Genomic DNA, 27,251 nt, shown 5'->3' with positions numbered 1-27,251 from the left:
CTAATTTCAAGTCTAAACTTCCTGATGGCCAGTTTATATCCATATGTTTTCTCTGTAGTGCTTTTGTTCTAAATAAATACTTTGCTTTTTGATTATGAAGGCTGGCTGGTCATCATAGCTGTGAGAGTGCAGAACTACAGGTGCTGAACTAAACTCAGACTTTCTAAGATGATCACAGTGAATTGCAGGAGGAATTTCAGCCTAAATTCCCAGTCTGCAAGAAGAGGATCATGGGTTCCCACCCAAAAAGGTGACATCTAGAGACTTGAGGCCTGAGCAGGACACTGTCAAGTAGGCCATGAAGGGATTAGAGGTGGAATTGCCTTGGGAACTGTGACACACCAAACATATCGCCACAAATCCAGTACATTTTCATATATGCTACTTTGCTACTTCCGCTGAAAGTAGGAGATATCTGGGCAAAAACGTACAGTTAACTAATCTAATGCAGAAGATTTTAAGGCCTCTGAATCATCCTGCCACAGGCATCAATCCTGCAAACTAGTCCACCCTTAAATCTGCACATTGTCCCAGTTAAATCAATGGGATTCCATACTGGTGGAGGAGTCCACCATCCAAATCAACTTGTAGAATCAGAGGCATACTGAATTTTAAGGTTGTGCTTTTGCATCAAGCTGGAGATTGCTGTGCTACTGTTAATAAAAGTGATTACATTATTTGGGTTCCTTTATTTTTCTATATTGCAGAATTAATGAAAAGTGACTAAAAACAAGAAAAGGAAACTGCTGACTTTTCTGGTAAGAATATCTTAACAAAAGACCGGCTCAGCCTGAGGCACAAACTGAGGCCTCAGCTTATCAACTGACCTAGTGTGGGGGCTGGAGTCCACTCAAGCCCCATTCAATAGCAGAATCGGGGCCCCAAGCAGTATATACTTGGAGGCTACTAATTCAGCCCTCAGCCAAAATATTCTTTTGTCTTGAATTTTAATTTAATCTCTGTTCCCCACTTTTTGTATGAATTTCGTGCTTAGAAAAGTTACCAAGTGACAACCCTGCATTCTGAAGTCCTTTACTGGTCTACAGAACAGTATAGCTCTAGCAAAGCACATTTCTTACTCAGCACATTTGCTCCCCATGGGTTTGTCATAGTTGCTGACTTGAGTGACTAAAATAAGGCCCTGATCTTGCAGTCAGACTTGCACAAGCAGACCTCTGAGCTGTGCATGGCCATGATTCTGTTAGTGCCAACCCTATTGTAGGCTTGGGGCCTATGTTTTTTAATGGTTTTATTTTTACTCGTTTGCCATCATTTGCAAGTGCCCTTCATTTTGGGGGACAGCACTCATTTTAGTCCCAAAGTTACCTACATTCCACAAAAATGTACTGTCCCTTCACTTGTTGAAAGACAAGGTAACAACTTAAATGGACACATTTCTGTTGGTGAGAGAGACAAGCTTTTGAGGCACACAGAGTTCTTCTTCAGGTTGAAAGTAATTTACAGCAGAAATAAGAAATCATGGCATTGAGGTTTAGGGTTGCCAACTTTCTAATAGCACAAAACTGAACACCCTTGCCCTGCCTCTGCCCCTAGGCCCCGCCCCACTCACACTATTCCCCCTCCCTCTGTCGCTCACTCTCCCCCACCCTTGCTCACTTTCACTGGGCTGGGATAGAGGGTTGGGTTGCAGGATGGAGTGTGGGCTCTGAGGTGGGGCCGGAGATGAGGGGTTTGGGGTGCAGAAGGGGACTCCAGGCTGGGGGCAAGGGGTTTGGAGTGTGGGAGGGGGTATGGGCTTTGGGTGCAGGCTCCGGGGTGCAGCCAGAAATGAGGGGTTCAGGGTGTGGGCTGGGTATGAGGGGTTTGGTGTGCAGGAGGGGTCTCCGGACTGGGGCCAAGGGGTTCAGAGTTCTGGAGAGGGTCAGAGCGGCAAAGCCAAGACAGCAAAAAGGCAGAATAAGATGGAGTCTATTCCTCCATTTGCTGTGGGCCCAACTTTTTTTTATTGTGGGGGGGGGGGAGGTACATCTTAGAAAGACAGTGGGGTGGGTGCAGCTGCCTCCATATTCTGGATCCCAGCTGGGGGAGGGATTGCTAGGCTGGTCGGTGGAACGGGTGCAGCTGAGCTGTGTGCTGTGGGGTTGGGTGCGGGGTGGGGTTTGCTGGGTGCTGAGCCAGGCTGTGTGTGGTCGGGGGAAGGGTGGTTGGGCGCTATGCGGCTGGGCACTGGGCTGTGCCTGTGTGTAGAAGAGTTGGGTCCAGGGTCAGGCTGTGTGTGTGGACGGGCAGGGCTGGGCTGGGCTGTGGGGGGAGGTGTGCCGCCAAGCCACGCTGTGCAGTGAGGAGTTGAGTGCGGAGCTGGGCACAGCGGGGGGAGGGTTGGGTGCCAGGCCGGGCTGGGCGGAGCTGGGCTCGGGGGAAGGGGATTGGGGGCCGGGCCGCGGGAGGCGGGTACCGGCGCAGCAGCCGGCTCCGTAGCCGGCAGAGGGCTCGCTCGGCTCCTCCCGCCCCCTAGCTGCTCCGCGGCGCCGCTGCCAGCAGCACCCGCCCCGGCCGGCGGAGGAACGGGGCGGCCCAGGCCGGGCGGCCGGGCTCGCTGTGGCTGCGCGGGGCCGCGGCCCGGGCCGGCGCCGAGGATGCCGCTGGGGCTGAAGCCCACGTGCAGCGTGTGCCGCAGCACCTCCTCCTCCATGTGGAAGAAGGGCGGCCAGGGCGAGATCCTCTGCAACAACTGCACGGGCCGCGCCGGGCCGCCGGGGCCCGGGCCCTTCGCCACCACCTCGGCCGCCGCCCAGCACAGCAACGGGGGCGGCGGCGGCGGCGGCAAGCAGGTCAGGCTGCCGGGCGCCCGCTCGTGCTGCGAGAAGGGGCCGGGGTCCCGAGGCGGGGGCTCCCTGGGGGTTTACACGGGGCGTGACACCGCCACGTCGCGCCTTCCTGCCCCCGGCGGGCCAAGAGCGGGGCCGGCTGCTGCAGCGCCCGCCGCGGGGCCTCTCGGGGAACTCCCGCGGGTGCCGAGCTGCGCGGGAAGCCTGGCAGCCGCTGCGCGCGCCCGGGGAGCGAGGGGCGTCGCAGTCGGGCCTAACCCGATTTTTATGGCGAGCCCATTTACTGAGGGTGTGAACGGTGACAGCCCGTAACGCGAACGCTCCTTCCCCCGCTTTCTCGTTTCATTGTCCGCCGGACAGAGCAAACAGGAGATCCACAGGAGGTCTGCTCGGCTGAGGAACACAAAATACAAATCTGCGCCGGCTGCTGAAAAGAAAGTTTCCACTAAAGGCAAAGGGAGAAGACATATTTTCAAGTTAAAAAATGTAAGGTGACTGTGGCTATAATGTCTTGTGCTCATTGTAATTATACTGGCTATGGCTTGGTCTAAGCTACTACGTATGTCACTGGGGGGGTGAATAAGCCGGCCCCTGAGCCACATAAATTACACTGACCTAAGGGCTATGTCAGCGGGAGAGCTGCTCCTGCCCGCACAGCTACCGCCTTCTACAGAGGTGGATTTATTATGCCCACAGGAGAATTCTCTCCCATCTGCATCCAGCCTCTTCACCAGAGGCGCTGCTGCTGCATTACCGCAGCTACGCAGCTCTGGCGCTTCTAGTGTAGACTAACCCGGAGTAGTGTGTTCTGCCACTCCTGTTGGCACACAGCTCTGGTGTTGCAGTCTTCTCAAAGCAGTGTCCCAACATGTCAAGGTAATCCAGATCTGCAGAAATATTAGTAATTTCTCCAAAGAATTACTCATTTTCTGCAGAAAACCAAATTAAACCCCAACTGAGTTCAGCTCAGCTGTCCCAATTTCTGGGTCAGTCCCTTCATTTTTGCCAGGGTGGATAAAAATCGATGCCTTAAAAATCCAGTTGCCTTTTTTAAAAAAAAAAAAAAAATTCAGTTAAATCCACATTTATTTTTTGAAAATAAATCTGTAATTTAAAATCCAAAATAGAAAGTGACAACCTATGATAATGCACTAAATTATTATAATTTAAAATAAATAATATTGAAAAATATGTCTGCTGTTAAGTTTTAAATAAAGTTGAATCATTGAACTGGTGGAAAACACTGGCTAAGCATCTGGAACCAGAATTTGCTGAAATTCTAAACTAGCTTTTGGCAGCAGTAGCCTCTTCTGCAGTTGCAGAGAGAATATTTTCTTCAATTCAGTTATTCAGCTAGTTCAGTTCAATATGAGGTCATGCAAAGTTAAGAAACCAATTAGAAGTTGAAAAAGCAGGAAGGCTTCTTTTCCTCTTCCAATCTATTAACAAAATCTGCGAGATGATGAGATCTGCTAGTTCTAAAGTCTTGGGGAACACAGTGACCACAAACAAGTCAGTTAAATTCTCTAACTACAGATAATACTTTCCATGTTTTGTATTTACAATTGACTTTTATTAAACAAGTTTTTACAAACTTTTTTTCTTATAAATCTAACACATTTAAGGTAGTTTTATTTAATAAAAAAAATAATATTGTTTTTGTGCATTTGTAATTTAATTTGAATTTCCATCCCAATAGAGTTTGACAGCAATTGCAAGTTAAAAAATATCATCTAATAAATGCATTATTCACCATTTTCTAACACAATAAAATGAATAAATATAAGTTAAGATATATAATTAATAATCTTCCTGGTTAGCAAAAAAGCTCAAAATTTAGTGTACAGCGTGTATTTAGTTGCCAATAACCATGTTTGGTTGCCAAGCAAGAATCAACCTTCCTTAAGTACAGATACAAAACAATTTAAATCAGTTATTTAAACAAAGGTTTCCTGCTTGGTAATTTAAATAATTATTAAAAATTGCTTTGATTTAAATTTAATCCACCCTGATTTCTGATGACATGTGCATTTGACCCTGTTGTAGTTTCTTTTGCAACTTCATTCATGCAATCAGCCTTTAGTCAGGATAGGATATGGTTGCAGTATCAGGTACACAGGTTTGGATTGCTCCTAGCTCTGAACAGTGTAAACAAACTTGCTCACATGTCTCTGTGTAAGGGGTCATTCTGTCTCCTGGTTTGAACTGAGTTCTCAAGGGTCCTGTGCTTTCTTCTCCTCTCCCCCGCTTTCATGTTTAACAGTAAGACTGATCATTCAAGTTTATAACCAGCCTTTCTCTTTAAAACCTCATTTTTGAGTTAATGAACATTAGTGGGGTCATTGTCTCAATTTTTATTATAAAATGGACATATTTAGAAAAATTCTAATTTCTTGTCCATTCTTTTTTATGTGAAGATTGTGCTTTAGTATCTTAGATTTGCTAGAATTTTCTTTCCTATTTCTCTAGAATACAATAACATTTTCTTCATGAATTTTTCTACCCTTGTAACTTCTAACTGTTTTTATGTTGTTGTTTATTTAGCCCATCAAGGCTCCTGAGTCTGTATCCACTATAATTACAGCAGAATCCATCTTTCATAAGGTATTTATGGTTTATACAGAGCAAAAGATGATATTCCTCTAAGACTTTCAAAAGTTATCGCGGATAGATAGTGAAAGGACTTTATTTACAAAAAGTTTTCTTTCTTTTATGAACTGAATTCTTGGGGAATCCCAGCATCAGTGTGTTGTATCATTATATTGCTGCCCCCAATCATGGAAAATTGTTTACCCCAGAAGTTTTAATCTCTTTTCTCTCCAGAGGTTAAGCATTACATTGTGTAAAGAGAGCCAGCTTTTTAATTGGAAAAAAAATTGCAAAAACACACTTGTGAATTTATGAAAAAGTGTCAGCTTTCACTGTTACTCTGGGAACCAAGCAAAATTGACATTTACTTTCAGCAGTAGTTCAAATTAATGTGGTGGGTCCTATTTTAAGTAGAGGGCATATATTGGTGCGTCTAGCACGTCTACGAAAATAAATGTATGTTCTCATATTTTCTTCTTTAATAGGATGTCTAAGTTATTTTATTTGTAGCAGTGTCTATGTCTGGGACAGTGCTCAATCATATATAGTATTTTTTAAAAACTGAGGGTGTTCTTTATCTTTTTTTTCCCAAAGGGAAAAATCAAAACCAGTATTAACTGATAACTTATTTATATCAAAGACCGGTTGACGCTACCAAAAACCTGTTTGCTGGCTAGTTACTCTTTGTGCTGCCATGTGTATGGAAGGCCTTGGTCAGTAATCCACAACTTCTGGCTCTAGAGTCTAGAATCACATGTAACTGTTGGGGACAGCATGTAGACTGGCTCTTGTGGTGCCCTGAAGAATTGTACTCGTGTTAATGAGGCAGTGTCCACTTCTGCAGGATAGAAAAGGAGTACTTGTAGCACCTTAGAGACTAACCAATTTATTTGAGCATAAGCTTTCGTAAGCTACAGCTCACTTCATCGGATGCATGCTGTGGGTGGTGATGCACAGACCATACTATGGGTGAAGAATAATTCAATTTTACAGCATCCCTTTCCCTTGGTTTGAAAGGCTGAATTGTTGGAGCGCTTGGAGAAGGGTGTAGTTTATCATTGTGCCTACAAATAAATGGTTTAAGGGAGGGAAATTTGGTATTTAAAGCATCCCTGAAGAAAGCTGAGGAAAGTTCCAGGCAGTTGCTAGTAAAATCAGGTTTTTTAAAAAGTAATTATCTGTATCTCTTCCAGGGAGTGTACTATCAAATTGGAGATGTTGTTTCAGTGGTTGATGAGCAGGATGGAAAAACATACTATGCTCAGATTAGGGGGTTTATTCAGGACCAATACTGTGAAAAGAGTGCAGCTTTAACATGGCTCATTCCTACCGTAGCCAGTCCCAAAGACTGTTTTGACCCTGCATCCTATATCATAGGTAAGCGCCAAGATTTCCTATCATAACCTGTATACATGGCTACACTGGTACAAAAAAACCCGTTGTATAGACTATGCCTAACTGTGGTGTAGTTTATAGAATACTTTGTTGTTCTCCCTGACCATCATTCATGTCGTTTTAAGGCCCAGATCCTGTGAACACAGGAATAAATGTGTGTGTGAGTAGTCCAGTTTAATTGAATGGGATTACTTACATGCATAAAAATAATCACAGCCTTGTGATTATTGTTGTGGGCTTGTGGACTTAATTATCAGAATCTAGCCCTAGGGATATTAGTCCTGACTGATAAAGTAGGCAACATACTATACAGGCCTGTGTGACAGTTCCAGAACAGTTTCTATTACAAACATCAAGTATGAATATATTTGAGAAAAATGAGCTGGACATGCAGTTCAAGCACAGAGAGCAGCTAAATTCATTACATATATTTTTTTGAGCTCTACTCATAACTACTGGAAGAATGCTTCAATTTGAACACAGAATGGAACAAATTTTAAAAGTTTCCGATTGAAATAGTAGTGTTCTCAGATATTGCTGGCTGTTGTTCCGTTATATATAATGTATAAAGCTTTAAAATGTCCTCCTTGGGGAATTTTGCACCACTGTGTGTGAGCAGATTTCATGTGCCCTGCAGATTTCTTTGCTTCCCCACAGAAAAATGACTCTGACAGGGAAGCAAAGGGAGGATGCAAGAGCAGTCATGTACCACTCCCTAGCTGCACAGGTACATCGTTTCAGGCACCTGGACTAGCTGGTGGAGAGGTAAATCACCGCACGGCTGGGGACACCCAGCCAGTGGCTCCTACCCTGAGCTGGGATCAGCTACTAATCCCAGCTGGGCTGCAGGCAGGAAAGGACAGGACTTCCTCTTCCCCTGCAAGGAATGGCTGGGGCTGTATCAGACCCACGCCCAGAAACCTCCCCCAGCTGCAGGAAGCTCAGCATCCTCCCCTGCTTCCTGCTCCCATAGTTCCATCAGCAGCAGGGGGAGGGGGTCACTGTAGAGGGAGCTGCTCCCCCATCTACCCAACCCTGTATATCTGGACCTCCCATACCCGGGCACCACCGCCAAGCCTCATCCCATACACCCAGAACCCTCCTAGCTCTCCATACCTGAACCCCACCCCACGGAACCTCAACCCCTGCATCTGGAGCCCCCCTGCACCCAGACTCCCTGCCTCTGGACCCCCACTCCTGTACCCAGACCACCCCCCACTGAGCTTCCTGCACTCAAACCCCCACCCTGATGAGCCCCACCCCCTGACCAACCTGAACCCCCACCTAGCTGCACCCAGACCCCCCTGCGGAGACCCCCACACCCAGACCCTTTTGCTGAGCCCCAACCACTTTCACCTGGAAGATCCTGCAGAGTCCCATTGCCCCTGCACCTGGAACACCCACCACCACCACCAACGAACCTCTGTGCATCCAGATCCTCCCCCACCTAGACCCGCCCCTGAGCTGCCTTCACCCAGATTGTCCCACACAGAATCCTCTAACCCCTAATCCTGCCTGATTGAGCCTGCCTAACCCACACCTGGTGTGCCAGACCAGGCCAGGTGCAGAGGGGCAGGGCCCCAGGGTGTTTCTGTGGCAGGCCCAGGCCTTGTACTGTGTCAGGATCAGTGCAGCCTCACCACTGAGTCCGTGTCCCGGGGGAGGGGAGATGGAGAGGCTGCAGGGTGATCTCCCACCTTTGTACAGCCAGTGGCCTGTGTGCCCCACTCCATGCTGGAGCCTCTGCATTTATTTATTGACAAATAAAACTTGCAGAATTTTAAAATATTGTGTGCAGAATTTTTAATTTTTTGGCGCAGAATGCCCTCGGGAGTAAAAATGTTACTTTGTTTTTTAGGACCAGAAGAAGATCTTCCAAGGAAAATGGAATACTTAGAATTTGTTTGTCATGCACCTTCAGAATATTTCAAATCTCGATCGTCTCCCTTCCCCACAGTTCCTACTAGACCAGAAAAAGGCTATATTTGGACTCATGTCGGACCTACTCCTGCAATCTCCATCAAGGAAACTGTTACCAACAACTTATAATCTTTGTTTGAGTACCATTTAAAAGTATATTAGTTGTATTCTCAGCCTTCATCTGTACATCTATTACAAGAATTTTTTTTCTAAAATGTTTGGTTGGCCATATGGATTATGGTGGTGGTGATTTTTTTAAAATTTCTGACTTTTGAAAGAAAATTTTCTTATTTGATGCTTCTGTTTCCCTCCCTTGCTCCAATTAAAGCCACTTGTTTTGTCACCGTTGCCTGAGTATGAGAACCTCACGTTTTGTATTTTCCTCTCTCCTGCCATGAGTTAGTGATTTCTTTAAGTGGGCTGTCCCTGTAGTCTTCTAATCTTGCCACTGTCTCTTACAAAAGAAGACTAGCACTACGTGCAGTATTTTAGGAGCCATCGCTACCTACACAACATATTGTATAGCTACGGTAGTGTATTTTTGTTCCCTGCCATTGACTTTAAAGACTAAAACCAGTGTTCATCAATATGGCTATGCTCTGCACACGTTTGTTCAAGGTTTTAATGAGAGAGCATCGAGTGTACTGAGCTGAATTTTACAAATGGGTGAAGTTATACGAGTTTCTGTAAAACTGCATAAGAGAAGGAGACCTATTCGAGAACTACCATTCTTTGGCTTTTGCCACTCTGTCACCTTCCCTGCAAAAACCTGTTGAGCAGAGCAACATCACTTGATGCAGAAACAGAGACAGCCTTGAGGCATGACTAGGCAAGCATGATGTAAGTAACCCTTTTGTACTTGTTTGCTAGATCAGGCCCTTGGGTTGGTTTTAAATTCTCTGCTGAGTTTTGGTACACTACTTATTGATAGTTCATAAGAATGAAAAGGTAAATAGTAAAAAATGGACTTCTGAAAAACAAACAGTTTAATTACGTTAAACTCATATGCCTCAAATTCCAAAGCAATTACTAAAGAAATGGAAGGTACTTAAACATCAAGATTAATAACTGACCATCAGTAAATCTTATTTTGTATATAAATATTTAAAAGCCTTCACCAGCATCTTAGATCTTAGAACCTGAGAAATACTGATTTTTTTTATATTTAGTCCACTGAACAGAAAATCTGTTTAATAAATTCATACTAACGTTTTTACCCCGCTTAAGCACTTTACAGTCTCCTTAGATCATGGGGGAAAAATACTACACGCTTCAGAGATTGCAGGTCCTTCATGGTTTTATTTATATTATGGTAACACTCAAAACCTCCCAGTCAATGTTGAGGTATTGTCTCAGGTGGTCCTGTGCAAGCACAGACAAAGACAAGACTCCTGCTCCAGAGACATGTTTTAACTTGGTGGGGAAAAGCAGAAGTCAATTAAAAAAATTCCCTTCAAGGGTATGTACCCTTGAAATTTAAAATAATCACACTTCCCTTAATTCCACTAACAGTTAACTAGCAATAGCCAGACAAAGTGTAACCTCCACTCTCCCCCTCTCCAAATGCTAGGGAAAACAGGTAAGGTTTGCAGCATGCCCTCAAGGTCAACCTGCTGGGAATATTCCAAGTGGGGGAGTAAATTCTAAAATTGAGGGACTCGGCCACTAGCTCCAACTTCTCTGGAGGGGACTCTAGTAGCCATAAATACAGCAGAATGGCACAAGATCTATTATGTGCATAGGACCTACATTTTTTTTTCTTTTCTTTTTTTTTTGGGGGGGGTGTTTAATAGCTCAATAATACCATCTTAAATTCCACCCAAAAATGAATAAGCAGCCAGTGCAGATCATGGAGCACTGTGCTTGTAGCAGGATACTCCATTTATTGAACAGGTAGCTAAATTCTGCACCAACTTTAGTTTCCAGATGCATTTAAGATGTAGCCCCCCCGGACATTGCAGTAATCTAATGTTTGGGTGACAGCGGGAAGATCCACACCCAAAAGAAACTTACATGATGGCTGTATGTAGATAGAATGCTAGCACTTTGCCCTTCCCAAAGAGTGTTGACGGTCCCCTCTAATATTACGTCAGATTTTTCCCCACTGGCCTTTGCCATCTTAAAAAGTCATGGGTCTAGAGCACAGTGCTTCCCACCACTCCAGAATCTCCGTGAGAGACTGAAACCTGGGAAGAGAGGACTTAGTGCCTCAGCTGGAATAATATGTCCAGTTGCAGGTGCCATACTTCAAGAAAGATGTGGACAAATTGGATACAATCCAGATGAGCAATACAAAAATGAGAGAACCTGACCTATGAAGAAAGGTTTAAAAAAAAAAAATTGGGGTATGTTTAGTCTCAAGAAAGAAGACTGAGGGGGGACCTCGGTCTTCTTTGTAACAACTTAACATATTTGAAGACTGATCAGTTCTCCATGTCCATTGAAGGTAGGCCAAAAGGTAGTGGACTTAATCTGCAGCAAGGGAGATCAGGTTAAATATGAGAAAAACTTTTTAAACTATAAAGGTAGGTAAGCTCTGGAATAGGCTTCCAAGGGGGTTATGGAATCTTTGTCCCTGGAGGTTTTTAAGAATAGGCTGGACAAACACTTGCCGGCAATGATGAGGGTATACTTGGTCCAGCCTCTGCACAGCAGGCTGGCCTGGGTGACCTCTCAAGCTCCCTTCCAACCCTACATTGCTATGATTCTATTATTACCCTGCCACTACACAGGCATTGCAGGCTGAATTCTCATAATCTTATCTATAAAAGAAGAAGCAGTTTTCTCATACTGGGGGGTATTTGAATCAGCCACACAGTGAAGGCAGCTTATCTTAACCAAAATGTCCACCATGTGAAATAAATCTGCTGAGCGGAGAAGTTGCAGAATATATGTTGGAGGCAAAGAACCTTTCATTCGCCTCGTATAAATCCATGGCATAAAACTTCTAAAAATTATCAGGCAGTCAGCTATAATCTAAGACATCCCCCGGTGGTCATCTAGGGACAGGTTTTTAAAGGTATTTAGTGCTCACTTTATATTGTTTTTTTATTACAAATATTTGTACTGTAAAAATAAGATAAATAGTATTTTTCAGTTCGCCTCATACAAGTACTGTAGTGCAATCTTTTTCTTAAAAGTTTAATCCACAAATGTAGATTTTTTTTTGTTACATAACTGCACTCAAAATCAAAACAATGTAAAACTTTAGAGCCCACAAGTCCACTCAGTCCTACTTCTTGCTCAGCCAATTGCTAAGACAGACAAGTTTGTTTACATTTACAGGAGATAATGCTGCCTGCTTCTTATTTACAATGTCACCTGAAAGTGAGAACAGGCATTCGCAAGGTGTTTACGTGCCAGATATGCTAAACATTCATATGCCCCTTCATGATTCGGGCACCATTCTAGAGAACATGCTTCTGAGCTGTTGATGCTTGTTTAAAAAAAAAAAAAAAAGTGTTAATTAAATTTCTGACTGAACTCCTTGGGGGAGAATTGTATGTCTCCTGTTCTGTTTTATCCGCTTTCTGCTATATATTTCATGTCATAGCAGTCTGAGATGATGACCCAGCGCATGTTCATTTTCACAGCATATTTGACAAAATGCAAAGAAGGTACCAATATGAGATTTCTAAAAAAAGCCATAGCACTAAACCCAAGGTTTCAGAGTCTGAAGTGTAGTCCAAAATCAGAGGGATGAGGTACGGAGCATGCTTTCAGGAGTCTTAAAAGAGAAACACTCAGATGCGGATACTACAGAATACGAGTGATTGGCTGACATAGGACTGAGTGGACTTGTAGGCTCTAATGTTTTACATTGTTTTATTTTTTGAATGCAGTTATTTTTTTGTACATAATTTGACATTGGTAAGTTCAACTTTCATGCAGTACAGCACTTGTATTAGGTGAATTGAAAAATGCTATTTATTTTGTTTTTTACGTGCAAATATGTCCTCAAAAATAAATATAAAGTGAGCACTGTACACTTTGTATTTGGTGGTGTAACTGAAAAGAATATATTTGAAAATATTTAAATAAAGGGTATTCTATTATTGTTTAAGAGTGTGATTAATCACGATTAATTTTTTTAACCAATTGACAGCCCTAGTATTTAGGCAGCTAATGGGATTTTTCTAAGTGCCTGACTCCTATTTATTTCAATGGTGTTGCAATGCCAAAGTCCCCCTGATGTCTTAGCCTCAACCTCTTCGCCAGGCCTCCATGTCCCCATCAATGACAGCATTGTTTCATCCTCTTGGCCACCCTAAAGTAGCCACCAAAAGGATGCCACTGGGCACCCAAATAAGGATTTCCAGGGCAGGCTGCAAAAGGGCATCCTAATAATTTAATTGCCAATACCACAAGCAAAGACCCTCCTTAGCCTCCAGTTCCCTGGGACTTGCACAAATGTTAGAATACCCTCGCACAAATGTTAGAATACCCCCCACAACCACCCAACACCAAGTGATCCTCTCTTAAGAGGGCTCATGCTCTCTCCCTCCCCTGCCTCATGGCCTTCCATAAGTTATCACATAGATTTTCCCCACAAAATACCCTTTTATTCCCTGATATCCCACATCTTCTTGGACACTCCCCCTCCACCGCAACATCCCACTCAGTGTCAACCCATCTACTAGTGCAGAGGTTCTCAAACTGTGGTCCATGGACCACCAGTGGTCCGCGAGCTCCATTCAGGTGGTTCACGGATAGTTCCCTCTAAGGTGCGTGCCTGGGAGGCTGCACACAAGAGAATGAAGGCCCACCCACCTAATTAGTGGAGTTGTGCAGGTGTGTCTTCACTAATTAGGTTCCTGGACCTTGGAGAAGATGCACATGTAAGGTGAGGTGGTGGCCTTGGGGGGAGTAGGGAGTAGGTGGGATGGGGCAGTGGGGTACAAAGAGGGAGTGAGGGAAACTTGGGACTTGCAGGGCTGTGGCGGCCAGAGAAAGAGGCGACTCTCCCCAGCTCCAGGGCTGGGGCTGCCAGGGAGAGACGGCCCTCCCTCCCAGCCCCAGCTCTGTGGCTGCTGTGGCGGGGGAGATACCGCCTCCTTCCCAGCCCCAGCTTGGGGGTTGCTGCAGTGGGGAAGAGTGTGAGAGATCCCCACCCTCCTTCCCAGCCCCAGCTTGGGGGCTGCCACGGAGGGAGAGACCGCCCTCCTTCCCCACCCAAGCTCGGGGGCTGCTGTGGCGGGGGAGAAACTGCTCTCCTTCCCAGCCCCAGCGCGGTGGCTGCCATGGTGGGGGAGAGACCCCCCCTCCTTCCCAGCCCCAGCTTGGGGGCTGCCACGGCAAGGGAGAGAAAGCACATCCATCACATTAGAAAGGTAAGACTTTTAAGGTAAGATATTAAAATATGAGTTGTGTGTGTTTATTTGTAAAACAAAAAATCATTAATTATTAAGGTTTTTTTATATGGCACTTTTATGCAAAGTACTTTACAATACAGTAGTTAGCTAACAGTACAAACAACATTTGGAAAGATCATTAAGTCGTCCGACAAGACCCTCAGTAATTTTCAAGTGGTCCGCAAAAAAAAAAGTTTCAAAAAACCACTGTACTAGTGTTTTTCACACTCCCACGCTAACAATCTCCACAACAGTAACCTCGCCCCCTTTCCACAGGGACCAAGAAGCAGGGGACTTATATGGATAAAAACAGTTCAGTCTAAAAGTCAGTCTCACCACGTAGTGTACTTCTCTCAATATGTGGGAGGATTACCAACTCGCCACCCCAAAATAAGAGCTTGTTGCTGCTCCATTAACTGCAGCATAAAGAAGAAAAGGGTTACAATGTCTATGTAGAGATTCAATGCATAATCGATGGGCTCTTGATCCTTTGTGGATTCTCTTCTGATTCTAACTTGTGTCTTCATCAAATGCTTACAAGAACAAGGAAGGAAAAACCTTAATTACCTTTTTTCCCCTCTTTTGGGTCTTACAACGTTTATACAAAATACAAAGTTTATATACAGCACTTGCGCACACCTGGGACTAAACCTACCGTGCAACATTCTATGACGGTAACTGTGACAGGGACTCAGATGCATTTGTTAATGTTTGTGGACATCATAATTGCAAAGGTTTATTTCTCCTAAAGGGACCTCAGTCCTAGTAACAAGACTGTAGGGCAGAATTTAAGCTGTCATTCATATTTTTTTGGCAAAATGCTTTAAGAAAAGGCAATTTACAAATGTTTTCTTGTGCCTCTGTTATTTTATTAATGATCTCTTCCCCCTTAATGCTGATCCTTTCAACTTCTCTGGCTCCTTGGGCCTCGTTAACCCCAACCACAGGGAACTGCCCACTATCACGTGCCCCAAGCCACCTGCTCTAGGAACTGCAATCTACTAGAGCACTCAGGCAGCCTCACTGCCACTAATGAGACCGCTGCTGCTTTTTCACAGCAAAATTACACATTCATCAACAAGCACTAAATGGCCTAGACAAAATTGCTGGGGAAGAAACTTTGCATTTCTCCACAACAGGCATAGGTAAAAGTGGCCTGGTTTACAGAGGTGCTAAGCATCTACAGAGCCACTGCCTTCAATGAGAGCAGAGAGTGCTTAGCACTTTTGAAATATCAGGCCAAAACTATTTAGGTGCCTAATTATGGAACCTCATACTAGATAACTGAGTTTGAAAATTTTGGCCAAAGAAAATAGTTTGTATGGTGACAACATCTTATTTCAAAAAGAGAGAGAGAATGCTATACAAATATTCTACTTACAATTGCAAAGATCAGCGTTCCAAACAAAGCATAACTTAGCTGTAGTGTCTATAAGAAAAGGTGAAGAAATATGTTTGTGTTCACCATCATTGCAAAATGACAAATAGGAAAATAGGAACAAGTTAAAGTTACAGGCCTTATAGCATTTAAACCAATGTCAGCATTAAAAGGGACATTTCTGGCATAGTAAAAAGAAGCCCCAGCAGAACTGTTTCATAGCTGATCTAAAACAAATGCTAATCCATAACTGGCAAATAATACACTTCATATATCTGTTACTAAGCTTCTCATTCAGGTGCGATCATTTAGACTCTCTCCCACGGTATTCTGTTTTTCATTTTGGGAACATGCACAGCCTTTCTTGGCTTGTAAATCCAGAAGAGACTATGGATACCTGTTAACACATTGTTTTTTGCTACTCAGAGAGGACTGAAATAGGAAAAACATACAGAGGACATCTACCGATCAGCTGATTAAACAAAACAATGTTCAGAGGAGTACAATTTGTGTCACACAGTGGCACTTCTTCCTTGTGCATAGCTCATCATTCCTTTCCGCAGTGAGGATTTTGCTGTAGTTTGCTGTAGTGAGAGCTGAGGTTACTGGTACTGTCCGATGCCAGATATAGAATACATCTACACAGCAGCTGGGAGGTGTAATTCCCAGCGTGGGAAGGTAGACTTACACGCTCTAGCTCTGCTTGTGGTAACATCTAGAAATAGCAGTATGGCTGCCATGGCACAGGCAGCAGCTGAGGCTAGCCACCCACGTATGTGCCTGGGGCGGTGGGTGGGACTGTACTTGACCAGCTTTCCCGAGCCACTGCGGCCACACTATTTTTAGGTTCTAGCTCGAGCAAAGCTAGTGCATGTATAATCTACCCAATCTGGGAATTACACCTCCAGCTGCTGTGTAGACATTTTGGGTATAAGTACTGTATGGTACAGCCATGGCTATTCTGGAAAGGCGCTGTGTGCTTTCATGAGAAATACTAAGTAAATTACTTACAGGTGATCTGTTAAAGATACAGAGAATTCCAAAGATGACCAACATTGAGACCACACTCCAGGGGGGCACAGCTTCACAAGTGACGTTCAACTGAGAACAACAAATACAATAAGACTGTCTTCAGTTGCTATTAAACAACACATCTGTGATTGCGAATGCTACCATGTTTTCTAAGGACAGTGATTAGTAAGCTTGAATCAATGATATACAGCTGGTACAATCCTGAAATTACCAAGGCTGGTTTAAGCTTCTGCTCCATTTCCTGGACTTGGATTAAACTAAATAAATCTCTGAAATACGTTTTATTGATTTCTAAGTACTACACGTCTTGATTTTAATTAGGTCCTTAACCTGGCCTCCAGCTGCTATTGTACACACATTAGCACTCACTAGCACCTGTGGGAGAGATTCTAGTATCTGCTCATGTGAATGATAGAATTTTCACATAGAAAACATGCCGAGAGAACTGCATTTTATCACCAGTGTAGTTGGGTTTTATAATCGGTCATTGGTTACTGGGATTAGAGCAGCAAAATGTGTGGGTAGATAGATGTGTTCTTTGTGGGAGGATAGCATAAATTAATTAGGACCACAGGTTTTAGGTCAGTCAAATTATCAGATTTGTTTTTTAATATGCGCATCCCTTGCACCAAAAGAAAAGCCAATAGTTGAAGTAAGATGCTGAGTAAAAAAGTAGCTCACCAGAGCTCTATGTGACTCAAAAATATAAATTAATATAATTTTGTTGGTAAATGAATGCTAATATTGGCTATTCAAACTGTTCTTTTGCCAAATATTTCATGAGATGATACTTACTTTTGACTTTAGAGCAACCCAAGTTAGCATCACCGTCACAAATGCTGTTATTCCTCCAACCTGCATTACTGTCATGGCAGCAAAGAAGCTAAAATCCAAGCATACAACATATTATTTAAATGGAATGCACAATTAAAGTACAATTAAAGAAAATTTTTGAAAAAGACTTACGATGAAACCACTCCAAGCACCAGCCCTTCAATAACAGTCTAAAAAAATCCAAAACAGAGAGAGAGAGAGACCATTTCCTTTGAGATGGAGAAGAATGTCCCTTATTAAAATGTTGCATATTTTTATTTCAGTTCCTTATATTACTGATATGAAATACTGAAAAAAAATGGTCAGGATGATGATGGGAAAGAAACACAGCATATAGAAGATCTCTAAGGAAATCAGCTCCCTAGTCATTGTCTTTAAAGCATTATTACTTTACACCTTAAACTATTTGAGCAATTCCACAATGATCCTTCTTCATGCTCGCATCATAATCAAGTGAAATAGGAATAACTAAGAAGTCCACAGGCCATTTTCTTACAGGCACATTTGGAAAAAATACATTCTACAACTAGGGTTGCCAACTTTCTAATCACACAAAACCGAACACCCTAGCCCCGCCCCTTCCCTGAAGCCCTGCCCCCTTCCCTGCCCCTTCACCAAGGCCCACCCCCCCACCCCACTCACTACATTCCCCCTCTCTCGGTGGCTTGCATTCCCCCACTCTCACTGGTCTGGGGTTGGGGTGCGGGAGGGGGTGATGGCTCTAACATGGGGGTATGGGCTCTGGGGTGGGGCCAGAAATGAGGGGTTCAGAGTGAGGGAGGGGACTCCAGGCTGGGGCAGGGAGTTGAGGTGGAGGAGGAGGTGAGGGCTCCGGCTGGGGGTGCGGACTCTGGGATGGGGCCAGGGATGAGGGGCTTGGGGTGCAGGAGGGGGCTCCAGGTTTGGGGGGGCACTCAGGGCTGGGGCAGGGGGTTGGGGCATGGGCTTAGCTCCGGTGGCTCCCAGTCAGCGGTGCAACATGGGTGCTAAGGCAGGCTTCCTGCCTGTCCTGGCACCGCAGACCGTGCTGCACCCCGGTAGTGGCCAGCAGCAGGTCTGGCTCCGAGGTGGAGGCACACAGGCGGCTCTGCGTGTTGTTCTCACCTGCAGGCACTGCCCCCCCAGCTCCCATTGGCTGGTTCCTGGCCAATGGAAGTGCAGAGCCGGTGCTTAAGGCTGGGACAGTGCGTGGAGCCCAGTGCCCCCGCCCCCGAGTAGGAGCCAGACCCGCTGGCTGCTTCCGGGGCACAGTGGGATGTCAGAACAGGTAGGGACTAGCCTGCCTTAGCCAGCACAGCAGACCAGACTTTTCATTGCCCAGTTGGTGGTGCTGACCAGAGCTGCCAGGGTCCCTTTTTGACTGGGCATTCCAGTCGAAAACTGGACACCTGGTCACCCTAGCTACAACTTGGAACCTCAAAGGTTAGGGAAATGTGGGGTTCTTTGATCTCCAAAAAGGACATGGCAATAGAGGGAATGCTCCAGAGACAAAAACTTGGTGGGATACAATTGAATGATCTGACCACCACCAAATCGTTCATCCTTTCTTCCCTTCAGCTTCCCCTGATGCCAGGCAGTAGATGGGTTTTATTCCTGCCCCAGCATGTGATTAATGGATACATGACACAATAGGCTAGTGAACACTGCAGAGGGGGAGTAAATCAGACTTTCCTTTGTAAAGCAACTTGAGTTTTAGAGATTAGAAGTGTAGAAAGGCGCTAAGATTATTAATTTTGTTATAAAGACTCTCCTGCAATCGCACAGTTCCACCTCCTCCCCAGGCACACCATGTCCCTTTTAAATTTACACAAATTCCATGTTATTCAGCAGGTTCCATCCTCCAGAATAGGTGGCATTGTCAGGGAGTCATTTTTTGGACTCCCTGACAATTATAGGAGTCATTTTTTGGACTCCATTTTGGTTCAGAGAAATGTTCACGTTTATGCATCTGAAGACAACCTGGGTAGTTCCTTAAAACATATTAAAGGAAAATGATAGGGAAAACGCATAGACTTCAACAATATACTTACAATCATCAACGGTAAAATTAAGTTCAGTGGGAATTTTTTGCAGTTGTTGCCACAGTAGTCAATTATAAACAGCAGACCAATAGTTGCTGGACTAAAAACAAATTAAACATTTTTGACATTAATATTTTGGCTAAATATAGTTGATGACAGTTGTTAGTATTTCCACTATTTAAAACATAGCATACAAATATTACATCTGAATCGCTGAGCTATACAATGTTTAGTTGTCTATATGTTTTTTGTTATTGCACCAGGCTCTTAATTATACAAAGCCAAACATTAGCTGAAATATATAATGGCTCTCCAGTTGGAATCTTATTTTGGTGAAATTTTGATTTTTGGCTACAATCCCTGAATCAGAGGGGTAGTCAGGATTTACCTGTTCTTAGAATATCATCATATGTTTGTAAGTGCATCAGATGACTTGCGCATTATCTATCTGATTTGCCTGAGCTGAGATGTTGTTCGAACTATAGAGTTGTGCAGAAATACAGACCCTAGCAAAAAATGTTGCTGGGGCCAAGTTTTCCAAAAGTGGCTTTCATTTATGTCTATGCACTTTTTGATCAGCAACACCTGTAGGTACCCAGATGATGGGTTTTACACATATAAACTGTGTCACTTGTGTCTTGCCCTCTTCTGTTTTCTCTACTGCCTCTGACATCTCTCTTTTAACATCTGCTCAGATCTCTCTTCCCCCTACCTCCACTTCCATTTGTTTACATACATATACGGCTCTCATCATTGTAATATCTAAGCACCCCACATGGGACTCTTTCCTCTTTCCACCTCCCCACCAAGGGTATGTCTACACTGCAGCTGGGAGCGAGGCTCCCGACGCAGGTAGATAGCCTTGCACTAGTGGGGCTTGAGCTAGAGTGCTATAAATAGCTGTGTGGCTGTTATGGCTCCAGCAGAGACTTGGGCTAACCACCCAAGCTCAAGCCCACCTGACCCCTCCCCAGGCTGGAGCTCTCTTCTGGACACTCCACTGCAGTAGTATTGCGATTCTGATGAATACATTGGGCAGTGGATCTCCACACAAAGCAAGTGTAGCTGCCCACCTCTTGTGTTCCAGTGCGGTGGGTGAGGCCAGCAATCTGGTGGTATGTAGCATATGCGTGCCTACACACCAGCTACTGACAAACTCCCTGGTGTGGTTGAGTGAATTTGCCTATGCAAAGGGTAAAGATCCATGATAAATTGTCACTAAATGAAATAATGCCATCGGAAAACTAAGACACATACAGAGCATACCGGTGTGCATTTCTATTCGCTAGACTCACACGGAAATCCTAGGACTGAGCCTTCTATAAAGGAGGGGGAAGGAAGAAGATGGGGAACAGAGAAAAGAAAGCGGAGGGGAAAATGTAATCGATTCACTTCTTGTGTCACTATCAAGAGATGTGACAGCAATACTGGTCACACTCAGCCTGGGAACGGATACCTGCTTGTACTGTTAATAATCTCACAGATCATGTTTAATGAAACACAGTGGATTGGTGAGTCATTTTGGTTACTTACAAAAGTTTAAGCCAAAACCAGAGCTTCTTCTGCTGCCATCCTTGAAGCATGTTCCTAGTAAGAGACAAAAGTGGTTGCTACAAATCACCTATGGCTTTGCAAAATACATTGGGCAGCTTTGGTTCTCAGTGATATTTGTGCATCTCCATTGACCTCAGTGGAGTTGCAGGAGTTTAACTGACTGGAACTGGCCCTTTATTTGTATTTAGCATTGCTTTCCTTACATGGTCCTACTTCACACACACGGCTTGAACTTACAGGAAGTGCTGTTTACACCAACAGTTCACAGAAGACAAACAGGCAAAAAGCGAAGAATTTAAATAGCAAAGATGAGTTGTAGAGCAGTGACAGATGTGGTAAAAGTTCACACTTATGCCAAATCCTGCCCTCATTCTCCATGGAAGGCCCTAAACAGAACTCCTTCTCTCTCCTTACTTAACCAGAGATTCACTTCCAATATCTTCACCTTCTTTCTTCTCTCACTCAAGGGACTGGAAGGTTCCTGAGGAGATCACCTGGATATTCCTTTCCTTCAGTTTCCTTCTCAGCTTCCTGAAGTCTTCCAGGATCTGTGGAATGGTGCCTGATATGGTGTCATTGCAGCTGATGAGGATCACCATCAAAGGAATGTCTCTGGCCGACCTCAGAATCTTATTTATTCTTGTGGTGACATCCTTCATCTCTGCTTCTGGAAGCAGCAAACTGTCCTGCTGTCCTTCTGCCCCTTGCAGAATGTTCTATCCACTCTTCTTAGCATGGAATCCCCAGTGAGGATTGTATTCTTCTTTGACAAGCTCTCTTGGACTTGTCTGAGGTCCATCTGGTTTGATCTGAGCAGTAGTTCTCAGTTCTTACCTTTGCTATTTTTCCTCCAGTCGGTCTTTGCAGGTTGTTCTCTCCACATGAATTGCTACCAGGTGCTGAGTAAAACAAGACTTCCAACTGTGAAAATATCCTTCAGGTTCTCCTAGAGGGAGTGGAGACAAATTTCCAGTCTTCTTTCTCCTTGTCTCCTCTTCACTTCACTCTGTTGCTTCCTCCTGCAGGCCCTGCTGTGCATTGACTGGATCTGGATAGACAGGAAATCCTCCATAGCCCCAGTGCTTGGAAGGTGATCACTTGTTCCTAGAGACCACAAACCTTTCCCTCCATCAGGGCTTATCAGCCTGCACTTCATGCAGACAATCTCTCTCTCTTCAGGCAGGAAGCAGAACATGGGACATCCAATGCTGGTAACAATAACGGATGTCTTGCTGTCCATCCTTTGCTGAGGCAAAAATGAACCTGTAATGCAAAGCCTCCAAACTTCCTTCTACAAACTCCCATGGAAACTCTGCTATTAGATGCCCCCCTCTTTCCTTCTGGGCTCCTGGGTTGCACTATTGGGAGGTGGTGGGAGTACTTTGTGACATCACTTTATGGGGTACAACAGAGCAGTGCATCCAGCTAGCTCTGCCTACTCCCCATCTCTTGCCTAGTTGCACCCAGTGGGAATCCTCTATATGCCTCTGAGCACAATTGTGAGGAGCCCTGACACAGCTGTACAAGGAGGAAGTCTCCATCCCCTCCTGTTTCCCCACAAGGCCAGGTAAGGCACCAGCTAGCCTTTGGACAGCATTAGTCAACTCATGCTACAAGGACACACTCCCTAGAAGTGTAGTTTAATATGAAGCTAAACACTGAGAACTTACCAGTAAATCAATCCAGAGATTATACCAATTGTTATTGCCAAGAGAAGTGTTGTAAAGCAGTCCACTTCCAAGACGAAAGCTGAGGAAATAGTGCAGAAAGTGTTGTTTTAGATAAGCCATGCTGGCCGTAGCTTCTCAGAGCCCCCATTGGCCTGGAGCGGCGAACCGCAGCCAGTGGGAGCTGCAATCAGCCGAACCTGCGGACGCTGCAGGTATACAAACCGCCCTGCCCGCCAGCGGCTTTCCCTGACAGGCTGCGTGCCAAAGGTTGCCGATCACTACTTTATGGAAAAGTTTGAAAATGTTTGCTCTGCACTTGTGAACCCAGGCATGGGAATCTACCCCCCACCCTATCCAGGAGGACGATCAAAAATTAAGTGGGCCATCATAAAAGACAAATTTTGTTAATTGCCCCATCCATCCATGGAGAAGTAGGTGCAAAAGGCCTCATCCCATTGGTTTGAATGCTGGAAGAGGGAAACAAAAATAGTGTACATGAAGATTTTTCATCTCTTTGCTGTTTGAACTCCACAGGGCTAGAGACACTAAACTCAAGCCAGAGATCCCCATGGGTTATCCCTGGGTCTGCCCTGAAAGACATTTTGAATTGACAGATCTGTATAACTGTTAGGATTTAGATTGCAACTCATTTGTGTGTATAATTTTGGTTGCTTTAACCTATAAATAACTCTCATTTCTTTTTCCTAGTTACTAAACCTTTTGATAATTTATTACAGGATTGGTTATAGGAGTTGTCTTTGGTATAAAAGCTAGGTACCAGTTGATCTGTGGTAAGTGACTGGTCTCTTGAGACTGGAAGCAACCTGAATATTTTGTGTTTTTTGGTGTAGGTGACCATTTATCACTAAATCCAGATTGACTGAGTGGCGAGATAGACTGGAAAGTTTAAGGGGACTGTGTGTGGCTCCATGGTAAGACTGTTACAGTGATCCAGGAGTTCACATTTGTCACTGGCTTGGTGAAATGTAATTATAGAACATATCACCAGTTTGGGATGTCTGCCCTGTTGTTGGCAGTCTGCCCTGAGTTAGGCACTCACAGTTGTGAGCCACTCCTGACTACAACACCTGACAAAATCAGCTCCTTTTCAATTACTTGGTAAAGCTCTGAGCAGTAACTAGCAAAGGAGTAGGGTAGCAGAGACAAGACATTCTTTTTGCAGTAGCCAGAAATGTAAGAGCTAGGTAAAAAGTAGAAGCATACATACACCAGCACAGCAACCAGAGTGCAGGAGGAAAGATAAAGTAGTGGAGAACTCCCTCCCACACACCCTCTTGTAGCTTGGAGATTTTCCAGTGGGATCTGACTTGCAAGTGTCTGATACAATTGAAGCCCCTCTAGGGGCTGCAGGTATGTGCATGTGTGTCTTCATTACTTTACCCCTTACCCAGCTGCCCAGCTACTGTGATGGGTGGATTTTTCTACAACTCTACCGTTCCCTTACATTTCTGGCTGCCAGGAAACTGCGAACTAATAAGACATTTTCACAGGGATCAAATCACTGCACTTTCTTTGTCTTTCTACATTGCACAGAAATGAAGAATGAATGGCTTCTGTTCCCTGATGTTTTAACTTACAGATTACTTAATTTGTATGCGGTTTCTCTTTATAACCCCTTGATGCAAGCTTTTTGGACAAAGGTCATTTTTATCTGGAAACATCAAGGCTACTGTATAATGTTTGATTGGTGATCAGAGACTTTACACTGCTGGGCACCAATCCTGCAGTTGATCAATCAGAAATGAAGCCGTGCACCCACAAATTTAAATAAGACTCCATGGGAATGGGCAAGCACACAGGCATGCCTTATGTTGCAAGTTCAGAGCCCTGGAGTTCATTGAGGAGGGGCAGAAGGAAACAGCATTTTTATTTTCTAGGACTCTAAAAAGGTGATAAAATATTGAGGAAATTTGGACGAAGAGTAATCATGCCAAGGTATGCTGAAGAGGAATGTGGATTTAAAACATCTGTTGGTTACTCAACCATGGCTTATGCAATTATTAAAACTACAGCTGCATTCAAAAATACAGAGCTAAATGTCCATTTGCGATTGCAGTGTGGCTACTAACTTACCACAGCAGTGACATTTGAAATGGTCAAGCAATTAAGCCATGGACACTCAGCTGGTAACATTTAGCAGCTAATTTTTAAACTTCCATATCAGCAGTTTGTTTCCCAACAAGAACTTTAAAAAGAAAAAGAAAGAAAAAGGAATAATTTTGTGCCCACTGAAGCCAATGAGTGTTTTCGCTCTTGAGCTCAGTGGGCCAGACTGTGACACTCCTATTCAAGATGTGCAGTACTGTAACTCAGCAAGCCACCCCACTGATTTCAATGGGACCATATGTGGAGTAACATTTTATTCAGAAAAACAACGAGGAGTCCGTGTGGCACCTTAGAGACTAAGAAATTTATTTGGGCATAAGCTTTCGTGAGATATAACCCACTTCATCAGATGCATGGAGTGGCAAATACAGTAATCAGGAATAAATATACAACACATGAAAAGATGGTGTATATTTATTCCTGCTTACTGTATTTTCCATTCCATGCATCTGATGAAGTGGATTATAGCCCATGAAACTTATGGCCAAATAAATTTCTGACTCTCTAAGGTGCCACACGGACTCCTCATTGTTTTTACTGAATAAAATGTTACTCCACATATGGTCCCATTGAAATCAGTGGGGTGGCTTGCGGACTCCTCATTGTTTTTGCTGATACAGACTAACATGGCTACCATGTTGAAACCTGTCATTTTATTCAGTGTAAGCAAGGGAATCAGAATCTCAACAATGTGAGCAGAATTTGGGCTCCTTAGTTCCTGTGTGTAAACCCTGAACCTCATGAACCAGTTGAGAACAAAAGCAGAATATCCTTTCAATCAGCAAGGATTCATCCAGAAAAGTAACATCCACTTCTGGAATTTCCCCACTTACCTTTCTGTGAACACTTAAGACATTGCCACTCATCTTTGTTATCGTTATTGTGCTGGTTTAGCATTGAACTGCTCTGCTGGGACCCCTTATCACGAAGCCTTTTTTTACTGTGTTGGGCTGGTGGGGAATGGACATTTGCCTTTTCAATGTTTTGTTTGTTTTGACTGAGTCTCAATGAGCGACGTCTGACCTCCACCTCCATTGTTTTATTCCTTCTCTTGAGTACGTTCGGCACCTAGACGCGTGTTGGGAAAAGAACTATTAGTAGCCATTATCCTCACAACAAGAATGTTTAAAAAGTACCTTAATGCATAACCCAGAAACTCTTGCTTAATCTAGTATAGTTTAAAAACATGATCTATATGAATGCAATAGAATTGGTTCAAACACAACTATGAAGTCATCAATAATTTGTTAATGTGAAAAATACAGAACTGTAAAACACACCTGTGCAAATTAATCACATCATTAGAGTTTACCAGTCAATTATATTTTCAATGTTACATATTGTTTACTACTAGACTTACCTCTATTTTTCTTCAGTGTGAGACAGATTATTTGTCTGGTGTGTGAGATAAAACTAGCCCGAGCTATTAACAGGAAGAAATTTACTTATACAGAGCTAATCATTGTTTTTTCACTGCACCTGATTTCTTTAATCTTTCTTTCTAGTAGCTTAATTGGCAGATTGCTGCAGCATTAGATAATATTAAAAAGAGACTGTCACCCTTTTCTTTGAGAAGTTACACATAAAACCAGCAAGGGCAGTGAGAGTGGAAGCTGAAAATGCATTCACCAGACTAAAAGTGAAAGCAGACAGTTACGTTGTTTGTTACCTATCAGCATTGGGTACAAAGTCTGCATAGCTGGGGTGTGGCTAGACATTATCAAGGTGAGAAGAGCAGAAATACGACTGTGTCAACAAATAGCACCCTTGAATCACTAGTCCAACTCTAACCCATGCTGGTAATGGCCTATCCAGGTACTTGCATGGGCCGTCTCACCATAGTAGCTAAGCCCCTGTCATGAGGGGAAAAGATGACAATGCTTGCTCTGTCTCTCACCTTTCCCTCCAGACAGATTTGGGGTTGTTTGTTTTCTTAGATGAATGGGCGAGAACGAGGGGAACTCTTGTAGGAAAGGTTGGGTAAAGAGATGGGCTTTGTATTTGGCTCTGAACGCGGTAAGGTTAGCAGTCATTTTTATTTCACCTGGCAGTGAGTTGTATAGGTATGGTCAGACACCTGTGAAAGGTCCATCTCTCTGAGTTACAAGCATAATCCTACAGGTCAACTGTTCCATTGTTCCAGTGAAAGGCAGCTGTGATGGTAAATCATGGTCATGGACGAAGCACCCTCTCAGATAAGCCAGGACTGTGTCTGTGCACAACTTTGGAAATCAAGACATTGACCTGAAACTGTACGCTGTTCAATAGGAAGCTACTACTGAGAGGTGAAAGTGTCTTTTTGGGGTGTGGCCTCTCGTGGGTAGAACAAAAGTCCCATGCCTGCCATATCTGTATGGCTGCTGTACATAAGGCAGCTCTTTGGGCTAGCACCACAAAGGGGACTTGGACTCAGCGATGAAATGCCTAACGTGTAAATATCCTGCCATCTAGCAGAACCCACAGCCCTCAGTTGGGCACCAAATTGGGTGAGTGTGACATACCCAGGGTACACTACAGACTAATGAGTAGCTGTGTCACCCCTGCCCTCTAGCCTGGGGTGTCCTTTACAACTTCTGTAGCCTCAAGTCTGG

The 27,251-nt window shown here is 44.1% G+C and overlaps 2 protein-coding genes across 2 annotated transcripts; one reads left to right on the top strand and one right to left on the bottom strand.

The window, feature by feature from the left end:
- The first annotated feature begins 2,429 nt into the window (after nt 1-2,429).
- Nucleotides 2,430-9,041, top strand: GATAD1 (GATA zinc finger domain containing 1). The gene is made up of 5 exons (XM_073333969.1): nt 2,430-2,792; nt 3,150-3,275; nt 5,334-5,393; nt 6,572-6,755; nt 8,632-9,041. Exons 1-5 carry the CDS (start codon nt 2,598-2,600, stop codon nt 8,820-8,822), a joined length of 756 nt encoding a protein of 251 aa, XP_073190070.1. The 5' UTR covers nt 2,430-2,597; the 3' UTR covers nt 8,823-9,041.
- A 5,193-nt stretch (nt 9,042-14,234) lies between these two features.
- LOC140906062 (protein lifeguard 1-like) lies at nt 14,235-26,119 on the bottom strand. Its single transcript, XM_073329563.1, has 10 exons — nt 26,021-26,119; nt 25,494-25,728; nt 22,534-22,612; nt 20,843-20,896; nt 19,319-19,409; nt 17,421-17,458; nt 17,250-17,337; nt 16,434-16,523; nt 15,426-15,473; nt 14,235-14,577 (listed from the first exon to the last, which is right to left on the bottom strand). The coding sequence occupies exons 2-10, from the start codon at nt 25,693-25,695 to the stop codon at nt 14,398-14,400; spliced, it is 870 nt and encodes a 289-aa protein (XP_073185664.1). The 5' UTR covers nt 25,696-25,728; nt 26,021-26,119; the 3' UTR covers nt 14,235-14,397.
- Between the last annotated feature and the right edge of the window lie 1,132 nt (nt 26,120-27,251).

This window comes from Lepidochelys kempii, chromosome 2 (assembly GCF_965140265.1).
Source record: "Lepidochelys kempii isolate rLepKem1 chromosome 2, rLepKem1.hap2, whole genome shotgun sequence".
NCBI classification, from domain to species: Eukaryota; Metazoa; Chordata; order Testudines; family Cheloniidae; genus Lepidochelys; species Lepidochelys kempii.
This window is presented reverse-complemented; position numbering and strand designations above follow the sequence as displayed.